At 42.4% G+C, this 21,899-nt stretch overlaps 1 protein-coding gene across 8 annotated transcripts in view; it reads right to left on the reverse strand.

Moving 5' to 3' along the window:
• Nucleotides 1–21,899, reverse strand: part of pkp4 (plakophilin 4) — a 71,825-nt gene that overhangs the window by 7,533 nt on the left and 42,393 nt on the right. For 4 of the 8 annotated variants that reach the window (XM_078795065.1, XM_078795066.1, XM_058081412.2 and 1 more), the window contains 11 exons: nt 21,342–21,473; nt 20,830–21,023; nt 19,522–20,089; nt 18,102–18,128; nt 13,932–14,102; nt 11,045–11,252; nt 9,710–9,842; nt 8,544–8,757; nt 2,795–2,978; nt 1,383–1,500; nt 31–222 (listed from right to left, as the gene is read on the reverse strand). In XM_078795065.1, coding sequence (XP_078651191.1) covers nt 31–222; nt 1,383–1,500; nt 2,795–2,978; nt 8,544–8,757; nt 9,710–9,842; nt 11,045–11,252; nt 13,932–14,102; nt 18,102–18,128; nt 19,522–20,089; nt 20,830–21,023; nt 21,342–21,473 — 2,141 coding nt within the window. The remainder of the gene's footprint in view (nt 1–30; nt 223–1,382; nt 1,501–2,794; nt 2,979–8,543; nt 8,758–9,709; nt 9,843–11,044; nt 11,253–13,931; nt 14,103–18,101; nt 18,129–19,521; nt 20,090–20,829; nt 21,024–21,341; nt 21,474–21,899) is intronic. The other 4 variants (XM_058081413.2, XM_058081418.2, XM_058081414.2 and 1 more) reach the window with 4 other exon arrangements.

A 21,899-nucleotide genomic window follows, 5' to 3' on the forward strand; every position in this document is an offset into this window, starting at 1 on the left:
TAATACGGGTATCAAACGTTTCATACTCACAGTATCTTCTTGCGAGTTCTTTTTTTTCTTCTTCTTCTTCCTTCCCCAGCAGCTGGAGGTCACTTCTTTGCAGGGCGACTCGCTACCCAGAAGGCCATCGACCTCCTGCACCCCAATCAGTCGGGATGGCGGCAGCTCCAGCTCCAGCCGATAGGACAGGTTTCTCAGCGTGCAAATGCAGTTCTCCACGATCTGGTGGGCACAGAGAAGATGAGAACATCCTTGTAAGACACACTACTACAAGGGCATATTTGTGATTTTTTTCTGCATTGAAAAGCAATTAGGATGAGTGGTTATCGTGCGGGCCACACAGCTTGGAGACCCGAGTTCGATTCCACCCACAAAGTCCAAAAAAATGCTCGGTTAATTAGCGACACCAAATTGTCCATAGGTATGAATGTGAGTGTGAATGGTTGTTTGTCTATATGTGCCCTGTGATTGGCTGGCCACCAGTCCAGGGTGTACCCCGCCTCTCGCCCGAAGACAGCTGGGATAGGCTCCAGCACCCCCGCGACCCTCGTGAGGAAAAAGCGGTAGAAAATGAATGAATGAATGAATGAAAAGCAATCAGGATGAGTGGTTAGTGTGCAGGCCACACAGCTAGGAGACCCGAGTTCGATTCCACCCACAAGGTCCAAAAACATGCTAGGTTAATTAGCGACTCCAAATTGTCCATAGGTATGAATGTGAGTGTGAATGGTTGTTTGTCTATATGTGCACTGTGATTGGCTGGCGACCAGTCCAAGGTGCACCCCGCCTCTCGCCCGAAGACAACTGGAATAGGCTCCAGCACCTCTTGTGAGGATAAGCGGTAGAAAATGAATGAATGAATGAATGTATTTTGTCCTTGGAAGTGTAATACATGCAAACCGGAATGTGGCGCCAAGTGACCGCCTCAAAGAAAGTCTGAGCTTTTCTTCCTATGTTATTATAAGCAATGAGGGGCTGCGCTGTATTTACGTTCCAAGTGTATTTTCATCTGATTTCCGAGTATACGGTACTTAAATGATGCTAATTGTACTTCCGCATTAAGAGTTACAAGAATATCCACTTATTTTGTTTGCATATGTGATAATTATGCAAAATTAAATATGTAATTAATGAAACAAACTAGCCATTAATGCACTGTTTTTCACAACCCTATCATACCACACACACACACACACACTCCTTTGAGAAAACATTAACAAAAGCAACATACACAATGCAAATAGTTCAATAGTTCAGACCAAGTACAGTATGTACATTTTACCCCGGATGGCTTCCTCACATGTGACAACATGTTTTGCTCATAGCTAAACATATGTGTGTGTGTGTGTGTGTGTGTGACCGTGATGTGTCCTGCATTGTACCTTGCTGTCGAAATCTGAAGTGTTTACACAAGCCTTGATGACGTAGAGCAGCGAGTCAACCAGGCCTTCACAGGTACGCATCTGTTTCCTGGCCTCCTCGCCAGCTGAGCTCAGGTTCCTGTTGAAAACGCAAACACACGTGCACACGTGCATTCAAGATGTGCCAGAACATTGTGTGTGTGTGTGTTCTACTTGTGTAATCATTCTCTAGTGCAGTGATTTTCAACAACTGTGCCGTGAGAATCGTCAGGTGTGCCGTGAGGAATTATTCAATATCACTTTTTTTTTTATTAATATGTATTAATAATTTTCTGCTAATATTATGTCATTGGTGTAAAGACTGGCAGAGCAATGTAATATTCGTCCGTGTGGTAACACGGGTGCTGGAGCCTATCCCAGCTGTCTTCGGGCGAGAGGCGGGGTACACCCTGGACTGGTGGCCAGCCAATCACAGGGCACATATAGACAAACAACCATTCACACTCACATTCATACCTATGGACAATTTGGAGTCGCCAATTAACTTGGCATGTTTTTGGAATGTGGGAGGAAACCGGAGAACCTGGAGAAAACCCACGCATGCACGGGGAGAACATGCAAACTTCACACAGAGATGGCCGAGGGTGGATTTGAACCCTGGTCTCCTAGCTGTGGGGTCTGTGCGCTAACCATTAGACCGCCGTGCCGCCCCCATTTTGTAACATTGTTGGTTAAATTAGTATGCCGATCAAAAGGATCTGCTGTGACGAGTCCGTAATCAGGAAAAAACTGAAAGAAGCAAATAATGTTGGTTATTGGTGTGCCGCAAATTTTTTTCCAACGTAAAAAAAAAACGTGCCGTGGCTCAAAAAAGGTTGAAAAACACTGATCTAGTGCGGTGGTTCTCAAATGGTTTTGCTTCGAGATCCACTTCTTATTGACAAGCGGCAACTCAAATTACTGATATATATTTGATTTCATGAAAATGACTTTGAATTGATGAATTTGAGGATTTGTATATTTATTTAGGATTTAAATATAACTTGCAAATTTGGAAGTGACTTGACAAAAAAAAAAAAATCCCATACTGGTCTCTGATCTTCTATGACAGCAGGTTATCAATAATCAATAAAAAGACAAGATTAACACTTGCGACCCCCCCCAGTTGAGAATCAATGCTGTTTTGTGTACTAGGTGTGTGTGGTCCCAAACAGAACCCAAACAGGCATTACATCATCTGCAAAATGATCATCATTTCACAGCAAAAGAACACAAAAGGTACAAATAGAAATCAGGTATTGTTTGCAAATGCGACTCATCCGCTTTTACATTTGGCCACCCTTCAAAATGAACCAGGCTTCACAATGGCTGCAATAACTGCACTCATCCGCAAGGGGGCGCTCGTGTCACATGTGTGTGAATGAGCCTGTTACCTCAAACAACCTGTGGTATTCCTCAGCACCAGTGATGAGTGGAACTTGAGCTTGTGGTCCTCTTCAAACGTGGAGCTGTTCCATCCGGAATGGGGGATGATCACAGTGTTGGTGAGGGTGGTTAAGGCGTCGTGAATGATTGTCATCTTGACGGCGTCGCACGACGACAGGTTCCACAGCACCCCTGGGGAGTTAAGACACATGTCGGTAGTAGAACCTACTTAGGGTCCATCTATCCGTACTCAATGCCGCCTATCCTGACTATCCTAAGTGACTTTGGTACACAATCACAGTGTGGGAGGAAGCATGCAGAGATGCCCACTCAGGGTGATGAAGGAAAAAATCTGGAACAAAAACTAAATCAGGCTGCACGGTGGTTGAGTGGTTAGCGCGCAGACCTCACAGCTAGGACACCAGTGTTCAATCCCACTCCGGTTTCCTCCCACATTCCAAAAACATGCTAGGTAAATTGTCCATAGGTATGAATGTGAGTGTGAATGGTTGTTTGTCTATATGTGCCCTGTGATTGGCTGACCACCAGTCCAGGGTGTACCCCGCCTCTCGCCCGAAGACAGCTGGGATAGGCTCCAGCATCCCCCGCGACCCTCGTGAGGAAAAGCGGTAGAAAATGAATGAATGAAAACTAAATCAGGCTGCACGTCAGTCGAGTGGTTAGCACGCTGACTTCACCGCTCGGACACCGGGGTTCAATCCCATTCTCGGCCATCTCTGTGTGGAGTTTGCATGTTCTTCCCGTGCATGCGTGGGTTTTCTGCGGGTACTCCGGTTTCTTCCCACATTCCAAAAACATGCTAGGTTAATTAGCGACTCCAAATTGTCCATAGGTATGAATGTGAGTGTGAATGGTTGTTTGTCTATATGTGCCCTGTGAGGATAAGCGGTAAAAAATGAATGAATGAAAAACTAAATCATGATGTCCTGCTGCCTTACAATTCCAATATACTTTATGGTAGCCGCTGATAATCACGCTTGGCAGTGTTTGAGTCCGCATCTGTCAGGGATTATCCGGCATGTAGCATGTTCCTCTAATTAGATGACTCTCGCTGCCAGGCTGTATGCCGCGGCACATCCTGACTACAGTGGGACACCAGAAACCTTGCTGCAAATAAACATGGGAGAACGCTCGCACAACAATATGTCTAAGTGCTCAACAAAATATCACACAGCAATTGCTAGTCCAACCAGAACTCCTATGACGACTTTATTATTAACCTGTGTGGTTTATATCCTCTCCCTTCACAGTACTCCCCTCTTTAATTGAACCAATGGAGATGATAACAGCCTATAATATGACCCTGGAGCCTATTTACACACACACTGCTGACAGCTATATGCCTGCCAAGCAATGCCTATTCCCATCTATAGTGAACTAAATCCCACAACGCCATGACAGCATTTCATTTTCAATAATGAGACCACTACTACTTTTCATTCATTCATTCATTTTCTACCGCTTATCCTCACAAGGGTCACGGGGGTGCTGGAGCCTATCCCAGCTGTCTTCAGGGGCGAGAGGCGGGGGTACACCCTGGAATTGGAACAGCCAATCACAGGGCACATACGTATAGACAAACAACCATTCACACTCACATTCATACCTATGGACAATTTGGAGTCACCAATTAACTTAGCATGTTTTTGGAATGTGGGAGGAAACGGGAATACCCGGAGAAAACCCATACATGCACTGGGAGAACATGCAAACTCCACACAGAGATCGCAGAGGGTGGAATTGAACTCGGGTCTCCTAGCTGTGAGGCCTGCGCTAGTTATTATAACTATACTATACACCGTATTTTCTGGACTATAGGTCGCTCCGGAGTATAAGTCGCATTTTTTGCAGGTAATTTATTTTACATTATGTTTATTATATTTACATTTTACGTCTTCTTGGAAGGCAAGTTGTAACAATAAAAGAATAGAGAACAGGCTGATTAAGATCTGCTAACACAATGGTTATTCAGCTACACAATAAATAAACAAGAAGAGTAAAGGTGTCTGGCTGCACGGTATTTGAGTGGTTAGCGCGCAGACCTGACAGCTAGGAGACCAGGGTTTAATTCGCTCGAAGACAGCTGGGATAGGCTCCAGCACCCCGCGACACTCGTGAGTAGAAGCGGTAGAAAATGAATGAATGAATTTACAACAAATATTTTTTTAGTCAGTTAATCTGCAGCTTATTGTTCCCATTAAACGAGTAATTAGTCATTTATCCAATGCGATAGACTTCATGATTTCGCAATTGATGGCTTTCGCCCTGGGAATTGGAAGTATTGAAGGAAAAAACCTTGCTTGTGCCTCGTATATTTGCAGTATATTTGCAGATATATTACATTTTTATACCAATATCAGTGGGCCGATATTATCGGACATCCATAGCCTCCCTGCCTCTTTTTGAAAGAGAAAGTCTTATTTGTATCTTAAATGGCTTATTTTCTGTTATGTCTTCCACAGTATCGTATTCTACCATATTTCGATTGTTGTAAACAAGTTTTCATCCATAACTGCTATATAAGATGTACACTGACTACTCTAAGTCCATCGTCTATATCGAGAAGGACGCTGAAACTTTTCTGAGCTACTGTCGACATTTCAGTAGATCATGTCACCATCGGTAGAAATTGAAACGATTTGATTGTCTTGACATCTGCATTGGCTTTGAACCTTGCACATAATCTTCAAGCTGCCAAAAGCTCATCGCTAATGCCAGACTTAACATAAATATGCCTGTGTCCCAAGATAAACGCTTTTGGCTTTGCTCCCAGAATACTTCAAGGCAAGATGCTTTCGGGTGTCCTCGGAAAAAGATAGTCGGTAACAAACCCAAAATCCCCAATTAATTATTTTTGAAGTAGTCATTTTTAAAGAACAAGCGTTCTTTTGTGATAGCATGTATAGTTTATACCGCGGGAGCCTACCTCAAACAATTGGCCGGTTAGAAGTATTGTTGGTTTATGGTTCAGTGCTTGCAGCTGTTGGCTTTTAACTCTATTTGCCCTCTTGAGCTTTTACGCTTTACGCAGGACAGACCGCCGGTCATGGAGTCATAACATTGACCTAAGGTAAACACACACGGAGCCGTTGCTTCTAAAGCGGGTCACGTCACCTGTGAACATGGCAACACGGCAGTTTGTAACTGTCACCCGTGAGTTATGGACATACTCGGCTCGAGTGCACCATGGACGTTTCTCTGCCTCTTAACACATGTATTGCTTGCTATGCAAATCCCGAGCAGGCCTGAGAATTCCCAAGTATCCTAAGGAGAAGGGTTTTCAAAGTCTGTCATGGTGAGCATCACCTCAGGGAATATACAGTACCTCTCAACCTCTGCCATTCGTTATTAATATATATATATAAAGAACTAGCTCTAACTATAGCGTATATATAGTTATAGTATAGTATATAATATAGTATATAGTAATATAATATTATAGTAATAAAATATGTACAGTAATACCGCATTTTCCGGACTATAAGTTGCACTTTTTTTCATAGGTTGGCTGTTCCTGCGACTTATACTCCAGAGTGACTTATAAATGAAAAACTGTTTATGTTACATAAACACTGGACACCTTTACTCATTCATTCATTTTCTACCGCTTATCCTCACGAGGGTCACGGGGGTGCTGCCTTCGGGTGGTGGCCAGCCAATCACAGGGCACATATAGACAAACAACCATTCACACTCACATTCATACCTATGGGCAATTTGGAGTCGCCAATGAACCTAGCATGTTTTTGGAATGTGGGAGGAAACCAAAGTACCTGGAGAAAACCCACGCATGCACGGGAAGAACATGTAAACTCCACACAGAGATGGCCGAGGGTGGAATCGAACTGGGGTCTCCTAGCTGTGATGCCTGCGCGCTAACCACTCGTACACCGTGCAGTCTTCAGTGTGTAAATAAATGATTACATTTCATTTTATTCACCTTTGATTTTATGGCACCATATTTGTTGTTTGGTAATGTAGTTAATACAAAAGGGTTGGTGGAGGATAAGCTTAGAGAGCTGGATTCAACTTGTTAATCTCCTTGAATGTTTTTCCAAGATGCGTACCCACTTTGTTCACAACTAAGCCTCAAGTCTTTAATTCCAAGCTTCGATTCACTAAAAACGACAAATGACAGTGCCGAGGGGCTCGACCTTGTGACCCTAAAGGAACAAAGCAATAGCGGGCAACAGCTGCAGGAAAAAAAACAAGCAGGTATGAGGCTACAATTATGTGTCCGGTCAACATGACCCCTGACCTGGGGCAGGGGGGTGGCCTCCTCTTGTGGCTAGTCTTAATGAAGCATAACTAGCACCTGGACCTCCCATTGGAGCTCCCAGGAGCCACTTGTCACTACCAGCTCGTTAACCAACTGTCTATCAACATCGTTGACTGCTTTCAAACAGTAATGATGTCATGCATGATAGAGTACCCGAGACATACACTTAGTCTTATATAAAAAAAAAAAAAAATATATATATATATATATATATATATATATTGATACTCCCAACACAAACTAAACGCCTCCCTCACTTACAGTGCAACAAAAAATAACACAAGTAACACATTTCTGAGTAACTTCCTGTTGGGGAAATGTGAGTGTGGGCTCCCCAGCATGACTTGCGGGTTATACATATGTATAAAAAAAAGTATTGTTTGGTATGTATATTAGTAAGAATTATGCATAGTCCCAGTGGTAATGTTACATTGTGTGTTATGTGTGATAAATTTGGTTGCACCGTGAGTGAGGTAGGCTTTTCGGCTGCTGTTGGTTTGTGGAGTGTGAGTAAGTGTGTTAAATATGAAGCTGGAACAGCCACTTATGCAAGTGGAAGTTTTCCTCTGATGACTTCCTGTGTAACTTCCTGTGTAGCTTCACCAATGAAAGGAAAATATAATGAATTTTCTACAAGTATACGGCCCAACTATTGAGATTTTAAGCACCCAATGTTGTATTTTCACACAAAAATATGTAACTTTGAAAAGCCCCACTTCCTGTATTTCTTGACGACAACAACAACAACGCACAATTGCGTTGTTGTTGTTGTCGTTGTCGTCATGCCGAGTACATGAGTTAATGCTGTGTAACCAGGCTAATCATGTTACTGTTGTTTGTTTATGATAATAATGTTAACAGTACTGCAACATAAGTCGACATAAACTGAAATAACCTATTTGGCTTTTCAATGTTATGCCAACAAAAGCAGTGGACCAGAACTTGACGAGTCGGTCGTTTTTCATTAACACTACATTAACAATGTAGTGTTAAAATGAAAGCTCTTAATACTGCGTCAGTCACACACAACTTTCGACATCTTGAATCTATTTGTTATTCAGAGTGAAAACTCCGTTCTGGATCTTGTTTAAATATAGACACAGTCATGTGAAGCTAAGTAAGGAGTTGTTTAGTTAAAAAGGGAATCCCATTTCATTCCATCTCCTCCAAGAAAATATACTCCAGTACCGCATTACAGTCTGTTCTTATTTCATGACGGCTATACTCAATGGACCTGTAATGTGAGACTGTTGGAACATGGGCGGAATCGGAGCAAAAACAGCTGACTCAACCACCTGGGAGCCAAATGTCTTGGCTTGCTTATCCCGGCTCCGCCCTGATCCCAAACATTATACACTGTTTATTGGGCTCCATTGACAAAACAGAAGAGGCGTCTATTAATTCGTCTGATGATGCGATCCGTGCGGAAAAAGTAAACAAGATTTGCCCCGACTTACCTGTGACGAGCTCACGCACCTCCGCGTCCGCGGTCTTTCTCAGTAGTCGAAGCAGAGCTGGGATGCCTCCCGCATTCCTCAGAGCGATCTTGTTGTCATCCATCACTTTGCCGTAAACAAGGTTCCTCAGAGCTCCACAGGAGTTTCTCTGGACTTCTAGGACTTTGTGGTCGAGCAGATCCACCAGGTGTTTGACGCCACCGAGTCTACACACCTGTGTGGGAGAGGGGGGGGGCGACAATCAATGAGAGTCAAAACATACAGAACAAACACAAAAATATTGATTATGGATGGAATAATAGTAATGGTTTATTTCCAAAGTGCTTAATAAAGTCACATTGAAGTACATCACAGCTACCTTTGCAAAATACAACAAGTTAAAAAACCTTGGTTTTAGAACGTCACACATTTTGTATGATTTGTTTTTTAGGCAAAAATGTTGCTCGGTTTTTGTACACAGTCTTGAATATCGTACAATATACCGCATAACAAACTAGTCCACTGTGTACTGTATCATTCCGTGGAATCGAGTGCCCAAACAAAGCACCCTGTACGTTGGTTACTCAATGTCTGGCCATTTTTTTTTATTGAGCGTGACTGTTGAATAACCCACCATGGGGCCAAGAGAAGCTAAAAAGGTGAGGAAACAGTATTGATTTCAACAAAAGTACTCAGATGTACACTACCAGCCAAATGTTTTGGGGGTGTACAGTATGTATAAGGATGGATGGCTGGATGGATGGATGGATAGATAGATAGAAAGAAATGATAGAAATGATAGAAAACAATAGAAAAATTTTGGTGAAAAATGAGGTTTCACTGTACTACTACTACAACTAGTACTTACTAGTGTAACACTGGGATCCTATATCATTTAAAAATCCCCCAAAATGAGCATTATAGTGTCCCGTTAATAATTTGTGATCACAGACGAGGAGATGAAAATACTGGTACTACATGTACATTTTCATTGGGAGTAAAGAATATATGCAACAAAAAAATATATAATGTTATGCTATCCATTAGTGTGTGAATCATCTATGTGACATTTACCATAGAAAAGTACAGGGGAAAAAATTATATTTGATATCCTTTTGTGCACTCCTCTCACAGCATAATAACCAATGACGTGCATGTTTTTTAACCATTGACACTCGTGTGCTTACCTCAGCCTTTGTTCTGTTATCACCAAAGCAGAGGTGCTGAAGGTAAGCGGCCGCATTGGCCTGCACTGAGGGGAAGTGGTGCTGCAGCATGTGAATCACCTCCGTCAGCTCTGGGTCACGCCATGCAAACTCTCTGCACACACAAGTTCAGAGGTGGGGGGAAAAAAACGGCATAAGGCGAAGAAACTGAGAGAATCCTGACACTTTGTGATGAACCCCTTTGACCCAAGCTGCTGAGATGAGACTCAAGACTGCTAACAAAAACTCCAACAATACTTCAAATTATGCATTTTCATAGGCAGGAGTACTGATGAACACATATTAATATGGAACCGCACGGACTGCACGGTGGACGAGTGGTTAGCGTGCAGGCCTCACAGCTAGAAGACCCAAGTTCAATTCCAGCCTCGACCATCTCTTTGTGGAATTTGCATGTTCTTTTTTCCGGGTACTCCGGTTTCCTCCCACATTCCAAAAACATGCTAGGTTAATTGGCGACTCCAAATTATCTGCACAATAACCACTGGACCACTGTGCAGCCCTATTTTTGTATTATAATTATTTTAATTATAAATACCAATACGTCAACTGGAGATCCCTGACAAAAAAAGAGACAAGACAAAGTGGTTAGTTAGGAGACCCGAGTTCGATTCCACCCTCGGGCATGTCTGTGCATGTTCTCCTCCCACATTCCAAAAACATGCTAGGTTAATTGGCGACTCCAAATTAATCCATAGGTATGAATGTGAGTGTGAATGGTTGTTTGACTATATGTGCACTGTGATTGGCTGGCCACCAGTCCAGGGTGTACCCCGCCTTCAGCACCGCCGCGACCCTCGTGAGGATAAGCAGTACAAAATGAATGAATATGAATATGGAGCCAAGCAAGGCTCCCAATGTGCAAAATCAGCCCTGCTAGCTAAACAACAAGTGTAGATGAAGCATCTTTATGTGTTGCTAGCATCTATTGTTAGCTGGCCAGGCAAAGTCGAGACAGCGTTACTTACTACGCAGAAAGAAATTCACTTTTTTGAATAGTAAAATTAAATCGCTGCCGATCAAGCAGAAAAGCCATTAGGCGGACATTATAATTGGGAGGGCACGGTGAGGAGCGGAGAGGAGAGTTGAAAGAATGAAAAATGTACATTTCAAAAACACCCCAACGGCACTGTTTAGCCTCCCATATCAACGCAAAGCACCCAGTGCAGCGAAGATGTTAGCAATTTAGCATATGAGCAAGTCTGTGACCGACGATGAACTGCATAAGAGGTTAATAGAAGTGCTGTAAAGCCATCTTTGGTGAAGGATTCATTGAAAACAAAAACCGGAACCTACCTGGGATCTTTCTGGATGCTGTCTATCGATGGAGAACGCGTGGCATCGTCCACGACAGCAGGTTGACGACCGTAGTTGGAGTCGCAAGGCCGGTACTGCGCTGAGCGATAAGGATCCGCGTAGGTGGCCGCCGTGTTCAAAGCCAAGTTGTTTCTTTGGTAGGTCATGGCACCGCGCTGACTGGATGTCCGTTGGAGACTCCCCACACCTGAGGCCGAAAAGGCAAATCCCTCAGAAATGAAATCCAAACAAAACCCGCACGTGAACGACCATATCCAGGTAATAGATCGTCTGCATTAGAAAGTTCAGGTTCAAGTCTTGAAACAGAGATGAAAAACACACACTCCCGTTCAGGCCGACGCAGCAGATTCTCAAATCTGGAAACGATTAATGCGGCGGCTAAAACACGACTCCCATGGTTTCACAAAAACAAACTCCTCTTCTTCAAAAGACCTGTTTGCTTGTCGATGTGTTTTTTTTACAAGGTCACGTTCATCCAAGAGGGATTTGAACTCATAACAACATAAGGAAAAATCCTTTCCTGTCTTCCTTGTCGCTGCCACCGTATGCTTACGCTAATCTTGCCAAACACAGCATAGTGGCAACGTTAAGCTGCGACCTGCTCTAAATAGCCAGATACCCACTAGGAAAGCATGAGCGTCACACGGCATGCTGAGCGCTCCTTCCTAACAATGCATCTTGCATCCTTCGTCGTTCCCTTTTCAGGTGATACAATTAGCTTTGTTTGTTTGTTTTTTTATTCAACAAATCCTGCCCTTCAAAACGGAACCACGTGATGTGCGGATCTCTATCAGCTTTCCACTCCCTCCTACCAGAAAAAAACATCCATTGATTTGTTGATCCAAAAACATAATCAATACTGTATGATGATATATTTATTATTAGAAACATTGTGTTTATATTTCATTTCATTGTCTTTTGTTCTCATTTGCAGCCTAAAATGCATTATAGTGGCCTGTCACGGGGTTCCTTCACAGCTATCAATAGCTATTATTAGAACATTATCACATGGACGGAGTACTAAGGAGGCGGATGGTCGTGATGTGTCTGCATCGCTAGGAGGCCTCTAAGGTCTGGACATCATTATATGGTTATATATATATCTTTATATTTTTATATTATTTATTTTTATTATATTATATGTTATATATATGGTTATATCAGACTTTGTGAAGATTAATTAATTTTGGGAATATATGCATAAAAGATACCCGATTAAAAAAAACATAAACCAATTAAGTAATATGATATGAAAATGCTATATAATATTATAAACAAATATATGTGGGATTTTATGATATATGAAAAAAATTAAATATTGACTTTTGATAGTATAATATTGAAATATTTTAATGTATATACACTGTAAACAAAAAATGTGCAAAAACTATAACAATTGATCGAATTACATAATATTGCAAATAACACCTTATATTGATAGAAAATATTGGAAAATAAGGCATATTAACGAGATACCTGATTAAAAAAACAAACCAATTAAGTAATATGATATGAAAATGCAATATCATATTATAAATAAATATATGTGTATGGGGTTTTATGATATATGAAAAAAAATTAATATTGACTTTTGATAGTATAATATTGAAATATTTTAATGTATATACACTGTAAACAAAAAATGTGCAAAAACTATAACAATTGATTGAATTACATAATATTGTAAATAACACTTTATATTGATAGAAAATATTGGAAAATAAGGCATATTAACTAGATACCTGATTAAAAAAAACATAAACCAATTAAGTAATATGATATGAAAATGCTATATCATATTATAAATAAATATATGTGTATGGGATTTTATATAAATTTTATATGAATTTTATATTGATTTTATATGAATTTTATATTGATTTTATATGAAAAAAATAAATATTGATATATAGTGTAATATTGAAATAACATATTTTAATGTATGTACACTGTAAACAAAAAATGTGCAAAAAATATAATAACTGATCAAATTGTATAGTATTGTAAATAACACCTTATATTGATGGAAAATATTGGAAAATAAGGCATATTAACTAAGTGGATTATTCTAAAATATATTTGAATAATAGATAAACTAGTGATTCAATATTAAAACATGGCTGCACAGTGGTTGAGCGGTTAGTGCCAGGAGCTAGCAGACCCGAGTTCGATTCCACCCTCGACCGTCTCTGTGTGAATGGTTGTTTGTCTATATGTGCCCTGTGATTGGCTGGCCACCAGTCCAGGGTTAACCCCGCCTCTCGCCTGAAGACAGCTGGGATAGGCTCCAGCACCCCCGCGACCCTCGTGAAGATAAGCGGTAGAAAATGAATGAATGAATGAATATTAAAACATGGCTGCATGGTGGTTTAGCGGTTAGTGCTCGGAGCTGGTAGACCTGGGGGGGGGGGGGGGGGGGTCCGCCCGCCAAGATGGTCCTATCACCTTGGTTAGCATAGCATGCCATTCAGATGTAATGATGGTCATGGACCCATCTGAAATCAATTGGTGCCTTGTTTGCTTGTTAGGGGCTAAATGAGGGATGAAGGGATGCAAGAACAGCCTTGTCATGTATGTGGAATTCCTTCCAAACTTCCAAAAAATCACTTTCATATTCAGAGTTGTGTGCACTAGGAACAAAATGAAATAATAAATTTTTTAGAAATTTGTTCCGTGTAAACAGTATAAAGCACAGGTGCTTCCAGCACGATTAAAGCTACTTTGATAAAAAGAATTAGAGGCGAGTGTCAACAATTAAATTGCAGAAACACGATGTTCCCTGTGAACACCCTGTGAAAACCGTCGTTGGTTAAACTTAGAGTGTATTTTCTGTTTTTTATTATCATGTATAAAATGAGCATCAAACCTGAGGCACTCCTGCAGATGGTCCCCTGTTGAGTGTGGCTAGGGCTCATGTATAACGGAGCCTGGAACATGCGGTCCTCAAAGATAGGTGCAATGTGACGCTCTGGGGAAACGGTGGAGCTTAAGTCCTGGCCCAACTGGTTGTGTTGACTGGCATATGTGTTCCGTGTCCCTGGAAAAATATAAGACACGTGTCACTAATTTACTGACAAAATGTAAATATTATTATATTACTATACTATAGACAGCAATTTTGTAGATTTTTTGTAAAGTTTTTCAATCTATGGCAGCACATTGGCAGGAAATTTATTCTGCTTTCCCTTCTTTACATGCTAGCGAGAACACAGACGTGAGGAAATGCTTAAACAGAAGAAAATGAAAACGGGGAAGAGCAAGCGGAAAAAGGAAGCGGGTTAATGAGGCTGCAGAGGACCGCCACAGACTTGAATATGGCGTTCGGCGGTGAGTGGCGAGCGAGAAGACAGGCTCTCCTAGACTCCTCAAAAGATGCAATATGCAAACAACTTCAGAAAAGACTTATCTACGTCTCGTCTATAGTCTACTTATGGCAACCGAGTGGAGCCTTCCAGGCGCTTTTTAAAAGCATCTGCAAATTGTCAAGGAGAAACAACTCGCTGCTGTCTTGCTGTGGATGAATGGCCCGCATTCCTGGTGCGTTATAGTCATTTAATTCTCCCCCCTCAGCCCTCTCGAGAGTGGCTTTTACAGATTACACTTGGCGGCGTGCTTGATGAAGGGCGGCGGCCTCCAACTGCACGTCTGCTCTGGTGAAACCCTCAAATAAATGTAAAAAAAAAAAGTGCGTAACGTAGATGATCATACTGAAATCATTGTATATATCGTAATAAGCGCATTCTATGGGAAATACTAACCAATGTAAAAACTCATTCATTCATTTTCTACTGCTTTTTCCTCACTAGGGTCGCAGGGGTGCTGGAGCCTATCCCAGCTGTCTTCGTGCGAGAGGCGAGGTACACCCTGGACTGGTGGCCAGCCAATCACAGGACACATATAGACAAACAACCATTCACACTCATATTCATACCTATGGACAATTTGGAGTCGCTAATTAACCTAGCATGTTTTTGGAATGTGGGAGGAAACCGGAATACCCGGAGAAAACCCACACATGCACGGGGAGAACATGCAAACTCCACACAGAGATGACCTGGGGTGGAATTGAACCCTGGTCTCCTAACTGTGAGATCTGCGCGCTTACCACTCGACCGCCGTGCAGCCATAAAATATGTACATTTAGCTAAATATTAGGGGTTCTCTGATTGATCGGTCGATATCGGTGAAAAAGCACGGTATCGATATGGGCCGATACTTGCTTATACCCTGGACTGGTGGCCAGCCAATCACAGGGCACATATAAACAAACAACCATTCACACTCACATTCATACCTATGGACAATTTGGAGTCGCTAATTAACCTAGCATGTTTTTGGAATGTGGGAGGAAACCGAAGTACCCGGAGAAAACCCACGCAAAAACTCCACACAGAGATGGCTGAGGGTGGAATTGAACCCTTGGTCTCCTAGCTGTGAGGTCTGCGTGCTAACCACTCATCCGCCGTGCCGCCCTACCAATGTAAAAACTAAAAAAAAAAAAAAAACTGCCTTAAATTCTGACAGTAGTTCAACCGCTGACATTTTGCATATTTTGCATATTTCCAAAAATCAGCACTTGTGCTCATGCACGGACATAAGTGAGAGCCCCGGACCCGGAAGTGTTCTAATCCATAGCAAATGATCCACCCTGATTGTTACTCATAATAACCGCCATCTTGCATAATCAACATAATATCCACATAAATTGTTCATAAAGTCAAAGCCCGTAGCATGAGCATATGTGTGAGCATGCATCACTGACATGCACTGTACCGTAAACGCACAAATTATGCAACAGTGTCCTACAGCCGCCGGTCGTGAAATCTACAAAGCAAATAACCACCGGGCATTAACAGCTGCGTCTGCAGGGGTGAAGTTTAAGTTAAGTCGAGGAGAAAAGTAGGAAAGCCATCCAAAGCATCTTCTGCATCGGCAGTGACAGGAAATTACCGACAGCCCCCCAAAAAAGGAGGTAAGACTGTGACACACGACTGTGCAAGAACCAAAAACTGGAAGTGAAGTTAAAAGGGAGAGTCAAGGACGGGAAGCGCAAAGGCGCCAGAAAACTACATCAGGATTTTGTCAGACGGTGGAACAGATGTGGAGACCAGCACACACTCGAAAAAACCCAGACCATCCAACATTCACACCCACTTGAAGCAGTAAGGTATGTGGACGTGAGAAAGTGTTTGAATAAAGAGGGAGAGACAAGGGAGGGAGGCGCAGGTGCGCTACCTTCTGTAGCAGAACGACACGTATAAAGTAGTGCGGGAGTAAAAATGTTGGTGTTTATGTGCTGCAGCTTTACTGCAACCAGTTTAGCACGCCGCTTGTTCATATAATCCCGGATTACCAGCGTAACCTGGATTCTCTAAGAAACCTGCTTACGTAAATGCAAGTTGTGCCAATGAGAGGATGAGGACTGGCAGGCACAATTTAGTCAACTTTTATGCAAAAAGTATTGATGGAAAACTAAAGTATTGCGTTCATGAAAAAAAGACCATCATAAATTTCTATCCGCTTGGGAATTGGGTAACATACAGAATGTGGAAAGTGACATTTTAATACTAGAATCCTTCGTTTATTACGATGAATTGACAAGTGAATTACCGACAAGTAGAATTCCTTATTTATAAATCAAATATATTATATATATTATATATACATTAGAGCCACATGGACATTACATAACACCCCTATAGTCACCTTTACAACGTGTCATCAAATACACTAGACATAATAAGAGTAAATAGGCCATTCAAATAGGCCATGTCCTGTTTTTAGTAGCCAGTGAAAAAGAGAATTCAGAAATGTTATTGCAGCTAGAACTAATTGATGCCTTCCATTAATTTTTATTGCAAATGTGGATCCAAAATCAGAGAAGAAGAGGATTGTATAGGTGGGCTTTGTTCCACCTGAATGAGTATTTGTGTTTTTTTCGTGGTCGAATATGGCTAAATGAGCTAAAATACAAACACAAGCCAGAAGAAGCATTGCAATTGGGAATGTAGTACTGTACACTGGCCACTAGGTGTCGGTGTTCAGTGAGACAGGCACTAGACTCATGACTAAGGTTTCCATCGGGAATCTATGTTATCTTATTTATGTCGAATGTTTTAATTTTAATTTTAATTTTAATTTTAATTTTAATTTTAATTTTAATTTTAATTTTAATTTTAATTTTAATTTTAATTTTAATTTTAATTTTAATTTTAATTTATGTCTCAAGGGCTCTAATAATTTTAAAAACTGTATTTAGAAAGGTTTTCTATGCCACAAGTGCAAAAATAATCAATTTATTAACATTGAATCCTACTTTGAGGAAATTCACTTACCACAGTCTGGTCTGGAACCAATTAACAGCGATAAACGAGGGATTACTGTACCTAACAATACATCCATCCATCTCCTCCGCTTATCCGGGTCTCGGGAGCAGCAGTTAAGCAGGGAAGCCTAGACTTCCTGGTCTTCAGCCAACTCCATCACTTCCACCGGGAGGACACCGAGGCATTCCCAGGCCACCTTGAGCATTTCCTAGGTCTGCCCCGGAGCCTTCTCCCAACTGGGCATGCCCGGAACACCTCCCCAGAGAAGCATCCGGGAGGCATTCGAACTACATGCCCGAGCCAACTCAAGTGGCTCCTCTGGAAGTGAAGGAGCAGCAGGTCTACTCTGAGCCCTTCCCGGATGGCCGAGTTCCTCACTCTAATAATATATCTTATTAAAAATTAATTTCATTTAAGGAATATGCAAATAAATGAGATGTGGGCCAAAAATGGCTACTGGGTAACACTTTGGACACCCCGGCCCGAGAGGCTTCACTGCACTGTATTTAACTTTTGAATAATTTCCTGTGAGCAGAGCAGCCGTCAATTATAATGACTCCTTACATATAGTGTAATATTTTGGGAACATACATAAACATACTGTACACGGGGCCACATTGGGCAGGCATGCACACGTGCAGGAACTGCAAGAGGGACAATACACAAAAAAAAAACAATAAACTGAAACAAGCAGGACATATAAAGTTCACCTTGAACGTCATCATCCACCAAGGCATCTGAAGATATCCCCAGGCAGCATGGAGTCAAGCAAATAGTCAGTTAACCTTACGGTATCCGAGCAGGGTACTTTTCAGCATAATGTACATAGTAGAATTACATTGTGAAAAAAACTGCATTATTCTTATCAAGAGGACATAGTATCGTCACTGTGAAGGTCATTGGAAATACATTATTTATTTTTGTTTCTGGTTTATGCCAACTTGACTACATTTTTTTAAATCCAATATAATATCGAAATCAGGAAATTTACTGAGTTTTGACGTTTAATCTGTTTTTCTCCGGGCATTCCGGTCTCATCCGACATTGTCCATAGGTATGAATGTGAGTGTGAATGGTTGTTTGTCTATATGTGCCCTGTGATTGGCCGGCGACCAGTCCAGGGTGTACCCCGCCTCTCCCCCAATTCAGCTGGGATAGGCTCCAGCATACCCCTATGACCCTGATGGGGATAATCGGCATTTACCAATTGTAAATTGTAAATTGACTGGTCACTAGCCAATCACAGGGCACATATAGACAAACAACCATTCACACTCACATTCATACCTATGGACAATTTGGAGTCGCTAATTAACCTAGCATGTTTTTGGAATGTGGGAGGAAACCGGAGTACCCGGAGAAAACCCACGCATGCACGGGGAGAACATGCAAACTCCACACAGAGACTACCAAGGGTGGAATTGAACCCTGGTCTCCTAGCTGTGAGGTCTGCTCGCTAACCACTCGCCTGCCGTGCAGCCATAAAATATGTACATTTAGCTAAATATTAGGGATTCTCTGATTGATCGGCCGATATCGGTGAAAAAGCACGGTATCAATATGGGCCGATACTTGCTTACACCCTGTCCTGGTGGCCAGCCAATCACAGGGCACATATAGACAAACAACCATTCACACTCACATTCATACCTATGGACAATTTGGAGTCGCCAATTAACCTAGCATGTTTTTGGAATGTGGGAGGAAACCAAAGTACCCGGAGAAAACCGGATAGCACGGGAAGAACATAAAAACTCCACACAGTGGAATTGAACCCTTGGTCTTCTAGCTGTGAGGTCTGCGTGCTAAACACTCGCCCACCGTGCAGCCCTGTGGATTAGGTTATTATATCTAAAAAACGTCCCTGCCAATAAAAATAATGGGGTTTTCTGATAAACTAAAGTTTCATACGTATGGTGTGACATTCAAGTGTTCCTGCTGCAAGTCCTTGCATCATGTGGACGTCACCTCCTATACGCCCCACAATGACACATAGGGATTCAGACAGTGACTTTGCCAATGGCAGCAAGGACAAACAGTCTCTCTATATGTGTACTTTTGTCCTGTTTGATGCTATTACACCCAACTTTCATACACAATTCAATAAGGAGCGCATAAATGTGTGTGTACCTGTGAGGCTGTCTGGCCGCGTCCTCCTCTCGTATACGTCATACATGTGCGGCCTGTAGGGGTCAGTGTTGTGGATGATGGAACGAGGCAGAGTGGAGCTGTAGTGCTGGGGAACCGCCACCATACTCGCTCTGACAGGAGACGAGTGACCGGGCTGCTTCGTCATCTGAGAGTGAGTGTCCACGAGCGTCAGAGGCGAGCCCATGCGACCCGCCGACGACGCTACAGAGGCCTGATAGGGCGATGTCGTACGGCTTGTGCTACCCGCTCGGGAGTTTGCGGACCCAACACGCCGTAGAGCAGCAGGGGAGTTTTTTTGGGTGGAGAGGGGCGAGCCGCTCCCACCAGCACTTGTACGCTGAGTGGAGGGCAAAGTGGTGGAGAAGATGCAGGAGAGGGGTTTGGGTTCTGTGACGATAGGAGAGCCGTAGGCACTGCCAGCTGAGGCACGCAGGGAGCCGCGGGAGGGGGAGATGCTGCTGACATGGGCTGGAGAATGAGAGCGAGAAGGCACTGAGCTTACTCTCCGCATTGCACGGCCAGGCACTGCTCCACTCACAGCTGGAACCTACAACAAGAAGAAAACACTGACATGGTCCATCACAGCTTCAACCACAGTAGTGTCGTATGTGACTATTTGCAAGTCTATACAAATTCTACAAACTATATTTCACTGTCAAAACCAAAATAAGGGCTGCACGGTGGTCTAGTGGTTAGCGCACCGGCCTCACAGCTAGGAGACCCCAGTTCGATTCCACACTCAGCCATCTCTGTGTGGCGTTTGCATGTTCTCCCTGTGTAAGGTTAATTGGCGACTCCAAATTGTCCATAGGTATGAATGTGAGTGTGAATGGTTGTTTGTCTATATGTGCCCTGTGATTGGCTGGCCACCTGTCCATCGTGTATAAAACCTCTTGCCCGAAAACAGCTGGGATAGGCTAAGCAGTAGAAAATGAATGAATATATTACAATTCAGTCAACAAGTCATCCCCATAAAAAAATACGATGTTATTCTTATAACACTGTGATTATACTCGGGATCATTTATTCTCACAAAATTTGGACTATTCTTGAAATATTATTCACCATAATTGTCACAATTATTGTTTTTTAACTTCATATACAATAACAAATAGTATAATTATGTCAATATATATTATGAAACATTGTCGTAAAATTGTCGTATTTTGAGTTTTTGTAGTTATATATATTATATTACTATATAGATATATAGATAGATAGACTTTCTTTGTCATTGCACAATAACTGCTTGAATATGGTTTATAACCAGCATAGTCTGAGACAAACCTGGGTTGACGTCTGCCCCTCCGCCCTGGTAGTTCTCATTGGCGTGCTCGTGCCTGCACCCGGGAACGAGTGCTGCATCCTCAGCTCGGATTTGACCACATTCTGGCTGCTGTGGTAGCCACTGGTAGCATCCTGGTAGCCGCTGTCTGAGTATGAATTCATCAAAGTTGAGCTACGCGAGTTCCCTGTGGATCCTTGAGGAAAGAAAAAGCATAACGTCATTAAAGCGTTCATAAATAGACATGACCTTTATCTATGGAGCGTTGCTAATGACGCAACAGGAGGTAGGTGATGGGTCTGTACAGTATATACCCAATATCTGCCATGAGCAGTGGTTTCTAATATGATGCTGTCTGTCCAGATGGGTCCTTTCTCTATGAATTCAACAAACATTTCATAGCTGAATGCTGCAAAGTAGCAGAAAGGGAGACCCTGAGGCAAGTTAAAAAAAAAAACCTTTCTGAGGAAACCCAACTGCAGAAGATAGAGATAGAGAGAGGGCAATAACAGACCCTCACTTTCATGGAGGGAGGCCTGCTCCGGGGAGTACAGAGACACCTGCTCTGACTCAATCCTGATGCGGTAGCTTGGAGACTGGGAGCTGTCAGTCATCTGTGACTTGCGGTCCCTTGGGGCGGGAGCATCTGGGAAGACACAGCCAGAGGATTCTGTTAGACTTTGGACTTAAAGGATTAGATATTGAGCATATGGGGACTTTAAAGTCAAATATAACAAATATAACGGTGGCACGGTGAATGAGTGGTTAGCGCGCAGGTCTCACAGCTAGGAGACCAGGGTTCAATTCCACCCTCAGCCATCTCCGTGTGGAGTTTGTATGTTCTTCCTGTGCATGCGTGGGTTTTCTCCGGGTACTCCGGTTTCCTCCCACATTCCAAAAACATGCTAGGTTAATTAGCGACTCCAAATTGTCCATAGGTATGAATGTGAGTGTGAATGGTTGTTTGTCTATATGTGCCCTGTGATTGGCTGGCGGCCAGTCCAGGGTGTAATCGACCGATCAATCCGAGAACCCCTAATATTTAGCTAAATGTACATATTTTATGGCTGCA

The sequence above is a fragment of the Doryrhamphus excisus genome, linkage group LG12 (assembly GCF_037039965.1).
Source record: "Doryrhamphus excisus strain RoL-2023G ecotype Guam linkage group LG12, RoL_Dexc_Guam_v1.1, whole genome shotgun sequence".
NCBI lineage: Eukaryota > Metazoa > Chordata > Actinopteri > Syngnathiformes > Syngnathidae > Doryrhamphus > Doryrhamphus excisus.